The sequence below is a fragment of the Notothenia coriiceps genome, unplaced genomic scaffold, assembly GCF_000735185.1.
Source record: "Notothenia coriiceps isolate Sejong01 unplaced genomic scaffold, NC01 NC01_scaffold00038364, whole genome shotgun sequence".
Classification (NCBI taxonomy): Eukaryota; Metazoa; Chordata; class Actinopteri; order Perciformes; family Nototheniidae; genus Notothenia; species Notothenia coriiceps.
The window spans coordinates 6715-16803 of NW_011371065.1; the positions used below are offsets into that span (position 1 = coordinate 6715).

The following is a 10089-nucleotide window of genomic DNA, read 5'->3' on the forward strand; positions in this document are numbered from 1 at the left end:
GAGTTTTGGGATGTTCGTCATTTTAATCTGATGAATAGTAATGTTTGTTTAGTAACTGGCCCTCTGCTTCCTGTCAGTGTTCCAAAAGTGGCCCAGAGGCAGACTTAGCAAGTAGAGTATTGAGGACCTACAGTCTACATCAGGGATCGCCAACTACATTTGTCCAAGGGCCAAAATGTATCCAATAGACACTATCGCGGTCCAGCGATTTTTATATAGTCCACAATGCTAGTGGAGCACACTCAGGTACTGCATACCGCATAAAGCTTAGCAGACTATTCACGCTAAGGAAGGATCACTTCTAGGCAGGGTTGGGAGGGTTACTTTGTAAATGTAATCAGTTACTGAATACTGAATACATGCTCTGAAAGTAATCAGAATACAGTTACAGTTACGTGTCTTAAAAATGACGTATTCAGACAGATTACTTTTAGAATACTTTTGGAACACTTTCTTTTGCCATAACAGATGGGTATGTTTTGGTGAACAGGAGACACTTGTTTTACTGTTTTAATGGCTTATCAAGAACTCAAACACAACATCTTGGTGTTCATTCTGGACAGCTCCCTCTCATCTGCACCCCACATAAAAAACATCACCCGGACTGCATTCTTTGTACTGTCTTAAAACCTTTCCTTGGAATATGTTATGAATTGTAAGGTGTCCTTCGGTGCTTTGAAAGGCGCCCCTAAATAGAATGAATTATCATTATTTATTATCTGAAACGATGTAATAACTTTTAAAACTTTTTCCAGTCACTTGCTCCATGCATTCAGCAGCAGCAGGCCATTCACTTTGATTTGATCCCGTTATAAATGTCATCATTTCGACAATAAAGAAATGCTACATAAACGTTATCTTGCACATTTTATCTAACCATCTCCGTTTCTAACTTTCAATATATTTTAAAAGAGATCTCTCTCTCTCTCTAGGGTTAGGGTTAGGGTAATGTTGTGAATCGAGTGGCCTGTGTTCATCGTCCATAACATACGCCTGCCCATACCATAACCCCACCACCACCATGGGCCACTCGATTCACAACATTACCCTAACCCTAACCCCAATCCTAACCCTCACACCAGATACTGACCGCTTTTCGGACCCCCCAGACCCCCCAAATAAAGCAAAAATGCACGTTTCAGAGTGGCCTTTTATTGTGGCCAGCCAAAGGCACACCTGTGCAATAATCATGCTGTCTAATCAGCATCTTGATATGCCACACCTGTGAGGTGGGATGGATTATCTTGGCAAAGGAGAAGTGCTCACTATCACAGATTTTTTCAGATTTGTGAACAACATTTGAGAGAAATGGTTATTTTGTGTATGTAGAAAATGTTTTAGATCTTTGAGTTCATCTCATGAAAAATGGGAGCAAAAACAAAAGTGTTGCATTTATATTTTTCTTCAGAGTAGTTAGACCTCTGTCTGTTAAAACCCAGTACAAAGTGCGTATCATTGGATTCATTACCAGTATCTTCCATGACTGAAATATTAAAACTCCACTTTGTGTTTCAGGGCCTGCTGGTTGCTATTTTGTACTGCTTCATCAACAAAGAGGTGAGACAGATGTGCTTTCACGTCAAGATGTACCTTAATGTAATCTCTGCTATTGTTGGAGTTCTTCCCTTTCTCTTTTAGAGCTGATAAACTAGACATTTTACATCATCAGCATTTCTGTTTCCAGACTTTATCGTTCCTTGGTGTATCTCTAAATCTTAATAATCCACTTTATCCTTTTGTCTACAACGTGCGACAGACACAACATCTTATGTCAGCTCAGCTCTACACCTTTAAATATAATGTTACGCAAGACAAATCCATCGGATGAAGTGCTTGGTGTCTTATTTAATCTTCATCACAAATGTTCATTCGTCTGTCCGCTGTTTTCCCATCCTGCAGGTGCAGTCAGAGATGCTAAAAAATTGGAAGAGGTGGAAGCTGGGTAAAGACATTGACGAGGAGTACCGCCACACCCACAGCCACACGCCGCACCTCAAGAGCGGCAGCATTGCCACTGGCAATCCGCCCTATCTCCACGACAACAACGCCAGCGACCCCGGCGGTGACTCGCCTCGTCTCAACAAAGCTGAGCCCTCCTGCTCAGCCGCACCCGAGGAGAACCGCAGACTAGTGGTTTCCTATAGCAACGGCATGGGGAAAGGCGGGACCGCAAAGAGCAGACACACCCTGCAGTTCTCTTTCCTGCCACATCGGGGCGCCAGCAGTCATGTGAGCACGGCCACAGAGGAGGCGTGTCTGGAGGAGAAGCTGCACACAAACACTGTTGAAGGGGAGGAGACTAATGTCTGAGGGCGGCCGGCCTGCTGTAAAGACCTCGTCACGAAGAATAAAACTGTGCTTATAGATGTTTCGGATCAGTGTTTAACATGTGCAACAAGGCAGCCTGAGTGGGAAGAGAAAGAGAACCCCAAAGGTCACAATGTTTTAACAAGCCTGCTGCAAATTAATATTTAATGTTTTTGGGACCTTAAGCTAATAAGAACGATTCACTTCAGATTCAATGCACTCAAAATAAGCTTTCTAATGGTGACTAGAGTGTGTGTGTGTGTGTGTGTGTGTGTGTTTGTGTGTGTGTTTGTGCGTGTGTGTTTGCGTGCGTGCGTGCATGTACATATGGAGGACTCCCAATAGGACCCTGCTCACATCACTCGTATGTCATGAGTCATGTGTACTGATGTTGTCGTCGTGAGTCACACTTGTGTTGTATGAAAGGTTCCAGCAATGGATGCTCATCTGTGGTACTCTTCTACAAAAAAATCTCAAAAGTGCCAAGAAAAAACATTTATTTTTGTTCTTTTGGTTTCATGATACTGAATGTGACTTCAACATGCATGACTCGTGATGTCCTGTTTGTAACAGGATGAAGACAGAACTATTACCGACTATTGATGTGTTGAGGAAGAAGTTGCTTTGATCTTTAGAGAGACTTGAATGTTTAAGTCATTCTGGTTTTAAATGACCATGCTAAACAAGAAAATAATAATACATTTACATCAATTGGGTAAAGCAGGTATCCTTCATGCACATTCCTGCCCTCCCTTCTGTGTTTATAATAACCCATTTTCTTTCTTTTTAAACTGAGTTTTGTGGATGAATGTATAAGGACAATGGAGAATTATGGGTGATATTTAAGTGTATATATGTAATTAAAGAACATGCCACCAGAACCTGCTTTTCAGTCAAACAGTATTCTGTCGAATGGAGGCAAACAGAACATGAAGTGCTTTTTTACACAATGGAAAATAGTCCTATTTCAATAAAAGAAGGTTCTCCATTTCAAAATCCACATTAACAAAACATGACTCACTTGAAAATGTGGAATCGGATCTGGATTTAATTCTTGGTATTATCCATTTTTCAAGTTCACCGAATCAATCACTGAAAACCAACAAGGATTTTCACAAAGATAGTAAACAAGCACTCAATTGAAGTGTAAGAGAGCGAACTGTACATATTAAACTAACTTTAATAAAAGTTAATACCGGTATTATAGAGTCAAGGACGTGTTGGTGGAGGGATGTGTTGTTGTTCTGTGCTTTCGCTTGCAGTCCAGGTGACAGAAAAGAATAAACATGAGTTATTACGTTGAGAAAGACACAAACATGATTGTACTTGTCCTTTACTTTCCATAGCCTATTGCAATTGTCAGGACGGGTTCCAAAAAAGCCAAATTGTTGTGTCTCATATGTCTGTGGATCCAATTAAACTGAATTCTGTCAGCAAAAAAGTGTCAGGAAGTGTTGTCAATGTAACATGATGGAGAGACATGAGTGTCATTCCTCCGTAGTTATGCAGTGAGTCTGCCAGTCACTTGCTGACGTACTTTTGACAACAAAAACCCGACTATGTTTCAACATTGGCTGAAATATTGAATAAAAATAGGTGTGCTCATGCATAGGGCAGTTATTCCCCATCATTGTTGACTGCAAAGCCAATCAGTGGACTTACTATCAATCAAGATACGTGATTCATTGGAGATGCAACATGAAATTATAATGACTGCTCTGCGTGTTATTGCGCAGAGGGTAACTAGTTGTTGGCGGATAAATTATGTATCGGTTGCACATACATGTCCAATAATGTATGTTTTTGTACGGGTGTTCTTGTGAGTGATTGATCTTGTAATCTCTCTGAAAACGCCTCCCTCCCCGTGCCTGTATTAACATATAACAGAGAACATAAACCACTGGAGGTGGCTCACTGCGTGGCTGTCAAATAAGCCAGCAGAGGATATTGCATGATTATTTATCATATCACAATGTCTCTCATGGGAATCGCCTGAATTTCACCCTATGTAAAGACTAGAATGAGAATGCATGGGAGGATTTTGAAAGTAAGGGTTTGGCTTTGGCTCTGTATGTATTGCACATTTTCCTTTCTTAAAAACATCCATTGCCATTTTCAAATTAGGATTTGTTTTATATGAATAAATGCATTCAAGATTCATGATAGATTATTTATAACGTTAATCTTGGATTCAATTATGGAGTCTTTGCTATTACTGCATTCATTCTCTTTTGAGTTAGGGCCCATCGCCTTCACCAAACTAAATGGGAAATTAAATATAGATAGTTAGGATAAATAAATACACCGATATAAAAAAATGAATAAAACGTTATGAGTTTTTTTAAGCTGTGAGTATTGAGAGAGAGATCAGACTTTCTCTCAATACTGACTTGAAAAGCATGCCAGATAAACGATTTCCTATTTGCAAAATAACTTTATCCTCTGTCAAATGTATGATTAATAATGCCTAAATAGATAGTTTGACCATTTTGCAACAGAAACAATTAGAAGTTGGTTGAAGTCTTTGCTCTATTATCTTAATGAATTACCGTATAGCTAAATAGGATTTATTCTTCTGTGTTTATTCATCTCTTCTTATGAGAACTCTTTCCAGCTAATCCTGCTAGGTGTAGGCTGTGATGTTAATGAATGTGCGCTCAGCTGTCGTTCCATCTCCCGCTGTTTATTCGAAGCAAATTTGCACAACCAATAGCATTAAGTAACCTAGGTAGATTTGTATTAATGTTAAAATGTGTTTTTAATATGTTTTAATCAACTAACCATCTGATAGAAAGACTGAAATACCAATTGTTGACCTTAATTAGATAATTGTATGCCTCTTGGATGATAGGGCCACAGAATACAAGCTAACCTTAATAAAGAAGTATTTTGACTGCTCATATCGTGTTCTTATGTGTGACTATTATTGATGACCTTAAATGCACATCCCAAGTTAGTTAGTATTTCTAAGTATTGAGTAAATATTCTTAAGCATCACAATCTTGACCAGTCTGTTAGGAAATCTGCTTTTACTAAAACCTTGTTGGTATTTTCCCAACCTCACAAAGAAGATCTATTACCAAAAGAGAAACAATCTTTGACTGATTGCTTAATGAGCAACCAGAGTCTCATTACTTAAAGCTCAGACCAATAAATGTTACGGTTTGGGAAAGGTAGGACCCAAAAACAGACTACAAAAAAGGTAAGTTGGTCTAGAAAACAAAAGAGAGCTTTATTTTAAAAGCTGATGGCAAAAAGATGGCAAAAAACACAAAGGAAGCACAAGGATGATACAATACCAAAAAGCTGACGGTGACTGATATGGAGGGAGACAGGAAAAAACAAACAATGAACCGACAGGGGAACACAGGGAAAGAAAAGACTAAATACAGAGAGGGGTAATCACGGGACAAGAAACAGCTGGGCAGGGGAGGTAGAAACACAAGGGCAAAAGGTGAACACAATTACCCCCAGTTTCCACTGGGTCCGTCTGCGCCGTGCTGCGCCACGTCACGGCTGCGCCGCGGTTTTGGTCTAGCGCCATAACCCACCGGACGCGTCCCAGAAGAGTTTCAGAAGCGTAGCGTCGTGCGTGCAGGCTCGCAGTTTTGTTATTGATTCGGGTTTAATTTGGGTATTAATTAACTTTAAAGCATTAATATGTAGTTGCTACCTTCCACTCCACAAACTGCAGCGACTAAAAACCAGGCCTTGTCCTTTCTGATGTTGTCCTTGTAGTAAGCATTGGTTACATCATATAAAATAGTGTGTTTTTCCACTTCCATGATGAAAACCTCGTCGTCCATTGTGCGTATCGTAGTGGAGGTGTTGTGATGAAGGAGGGGGGTCTGCTAAATTAGTATATGTGGGGGATGGGCCTTGCCCGGATGCTCACCTTTCCACTTCGTGCGAGGGGGGTCTGCCTGCCCAACCTTACGTTACGGCTGCGCCGCGGCAAAAATAGGATTCATCCTAATTTTAGAGAAGCGCTGCGCTTCTAGCCGCTTCTGGGACGCTTCTGGGACGCGTCTGAGCCGTAACACGGCGCGTGTGGTGGAATAGCACCCATTGACTAGAGTGGCCGCGATCCGTACGACCGCCGCGGCGCAGCCATAACGCGGAGCAGCGCGGCGCAGACGGACCCGGTAGAAACTGGGGGTTAGGCCTTGGTAGGCCAGGCTCACTTTATGCTGTGTTTCCATTACAGTTTAGTAGCTGGGGCAGTAACTATAGTAAAGCAGTGTAGGCGGAGCCGTGACGTCATCTTCAATGCGAACCACAAAACCAAACATCAACTGTTAGCTGTTAGCCATCAGAGCTCACAGCTCCTCATATCTGTTCAGAAACTAGACAAAAGTTAAACAGCTGCTTTATAGTATAAGTTCCCTGAATCCCTGCAACTTCTGAAGGCAGTAAGAATGATAAACCTGCAGCTTCTGAGAGGTGCTTCGCCAGGGCCGTTTAGGCACAGCTAGCGACTGTTAGCTTTATTTGATCTGCTAAATAAGAGAGCTGCTGCTGCAGTATAACCATCAGAACTCTACACACATCAGATGCCCGGTAGGTGGGTAAATTGACCCACCCCTTTTATTTAGGGAACTGTCCACATTTGATATCATGTGACCATCGATTCAGGAAGCACCCATCATTTATATTTGGCTGTATGGAGCACATGGTAAAGTGGTAAATGGGTTTTTTTTCACAATAAACCATGTTCTGCTTGTCAAAGTAAATTTTCAACATGTCAGGTATAATTACTCTTCTGTCAAAGCAAATGCACCTATTTAACAAGATGTAAAACCCTGTGAATTCTTTAGCTAAAGATGAGCATGAAGGACTAAACTAGACAGTTTCTTTCCAAAAAGAGGCTGTGGGGCAAAGTGAGCCACATGCTTGGGGGTTAAACTGAGCCAGTGGTTCAACCTAACACCCCATGAGGCACTGAAGGTAAGTCTCTGTAGTATGAAATGCTATTTCAATGTAGTTTTACATAACTGATTTGTTTTTTTATCTTTTAAACATTACATGTAACTTGTTAGACGCTTTTATCCAAAGCGACTTACATACTCAATACTGTGGGCAATCCCCACAGGAGCAATTTGGGTTGAAGTGTCTTGCCCAGGGACACAACGACATGCTGACAGCAGTGGGGTTTGAACCTGTGACCCCCCCGATCCAGGGGCGGACTGGCCATTGGGAATACCGGGAGTTTTCCCGGTGGGCCCACATTTGTAAATGTTCCGGCCACTCCCTTTTTTCTTTTTTTTTCAGGGGGTTGGCAGGGAAACGGGGGTTCAGGAGGAGTGGCTGTACCCGTAGGACAAAAAAGGGGGAAGTGACGTCTGACTCAGAGGTCGCGCGGCTGTGGCGTAGAACGTGTTGACCACATTCTGTTACTGAGTTTAGGCTAGTTAGCTAGCAGGTTTATTGTTTTGGGTGCAGTCACTTTTGCCTCAAATCAATCAAATAATATATGTATGTCAATAAATATATGCTGTAACTATTTTGCTCTAGGCAACTCAAGGGCTCAGGTAATGTGATTACTATATGAATAATGGTCCTAAATAACATAAAATGCATAGGGTTTTTTGTTAAGAAACATACTTTCGTCGCCGGCCGATACATGCTGCGCATTAAGTGGGCCTGTCTGTCAATTAATCCCCGGGCCACTTTTTCCCCCCAGTCCGCCCCTGCCCTGATCCCAACACCAAGGCTCTATCCACTGCGCCACACGCCTCCCTAAACATTTTAGAAAAGCATCACGGCAAGAAAGAGAAAGAGTGAGGGAGGTGGAGAGAGAGCCACAGATGGAGAGGCTGGAGAATCCATCAGAGCAGTGGCAAAATACAGAAACATTGACAGGCTGCATAGAGATATAAACAGCAAGGTGGACAGGAAGTGAAAACAGGAGGTACAGAGGAACAGCAGAGGAAAGAGGGTCTTCACGCAGGAGAGAGAAGAGGCTTCAGACCAGATCAAAACAAATTTAACCATGAGATGTCGCTTCATTCACAAATACACAAAGACAACTGGGTGTTGTAGACCTTAGTTTGTTTACCATGTTTGCAGCTCTGCATTTGTGTTTGCTGAATACTGTAGCATTTAATCACTTATTTGTTATGGTTTTCACAGGCTATTATAATGAAAAAACATCAATATTTTAGGACAAATAAAGTATATCTAATCTTATTATCTTAATTGTAATTCAATAATCATAATAATAATGTAAATGTTTACACTTCTTTATTTGTTATGATCATACTTTTACCTTTACAATAGTTTGCTTGATGCAGTATATTTTTTGTAATATTGTTGTGGTGTTTTTACACAGTACAGTAGATCGAAGTAAATCAACTTATACATTAAGATAAGATAAAATGGACCTTTATTAATCCCCGTGGGGAAATTCTGTAGTTCAAACAGCAACAGGGTGAGAGTGAAAAACAGGACAGCACAGATTCATACAGATTAATACAATCTTAAAAATAAGATCAGCGATACAAATAATAATAATAATGAGAAACTATGAAATAAGAAATGAATACAATTAAAATGTAATTATCATATCATATATTATAATGTATTGTATTATTAAGTAATATCATACATTAACCCCATTGTAGCAGATGCCACATTGAATGGATGAACACATTTATGCATCAATAATTACAACGGAGTATTTCTAAATACAAGTTGTAAAAATACTTATATGTATTTAATACTAATAACATAATGATTCATTTGACTTTCAGATGATAATACTTTCACTTGGGCAATTGACAATTTTGAATGCAGGACATTTACTTCTAATACGTTATTTTTACCTAGGTAAATAATCTGAATACTTCTTCCACCTCTGAGTTTGGACCCCGTCACTGTTTTAAAACTTTAATTAAATGTTTGATATTTCCAGAGACCCTTTCAGACCACTGCTGGAGAACAGAGGGGGGGATGGGAGAGTTTTGTCACATTCCAATGGGCCATTACTTTTGAAACAAAGAGTCACAGCCCTGCGTTGATTTAAGGAAGCTGTGGGGGATGGGGAACGGTACATGGCCAATGTTTGCAGTCGCGAAAGCTCTAAGCGAGGTGTCTCAGACTCCAGGCCCGCGGGCCAGACGTGGCCCGCGGGCCTGGAGTCTGAGACACCTGACTTAGACAGTTTCTCATGGCCCCTTTGTTGATATCATGTAATAGTGTTAATCTGGCCCGCGCGTTTACGCTTCATATTTCTATTTTTTTATTTTTTTTTCCTCGCCCCTCCCCCCTCCGAGGGAACTCCGCCACACGTCAATCAAATGCGCGCAGCGGAATCAATCCAGAGTGATCCAAAAGTGACACAGAGTGGAAGCAAAATATATCGCCATGTCTTCATCAAAACTTTCAGGGAAAAGAAAAATCGATGATGACCACAGAACATTTCAGGAGAAGTGGGAGACTGAATATTTTTTTGTTGAGTACAGGGGAAACGCAACGTGCCTTATATGCACAGAGAAAATCGCTGTATACAAGGAGTATAACGTCAAACGTCACTACTCAACTAAACATGCAGAGTATGCAAAATACCTGGGAGATGAGAGAGAGAAAAAAGTCACAGAGCTAAAAAAAAATTCTATGGAAGCAACAAAATCTCTTCAAGAAAGGAAGCAATGAGGCTGATTTAGCAGTCGAAGCTAGCTATGTGGTGAGTGAGATGATTGCTAGGGCGGGAAAGCCGTTTACGGAAGGCGAGTTTGTAAAAAAATGCATGTTGCAGGCTGCAAGTATAGTCTGTCCGGAAAA

The 10089-nt window shown here is 40.9% G+C and overlaps 1 protein-coding gene across 1 annotated transcript in view; it reads left to right on the plus strand.

The window, feature by feature from the left end:
- LOC104968193 (glucagon receptor-like) overlaps positions 1-3816 on the plus strand; it is a gene marked incomplete at its 5' end in the record, with an annotated part of 10148 nt that extends 6332 nt beyond the window's left edge. The window contains 2 exons of the mRNA XM_010797768.1: positions 1472-1557; positions 1900-3816. Coding sequence (XP_010796070.1) covers positions 1472-1557; positions 1900-2310 — 497 coding nt within the window. The remainder of the gene's footprint in view (positions 1-1471; positions 1558-1899) is intronic.
- Positions 3817-10089: the final 6273 nt, after the last annotated feature.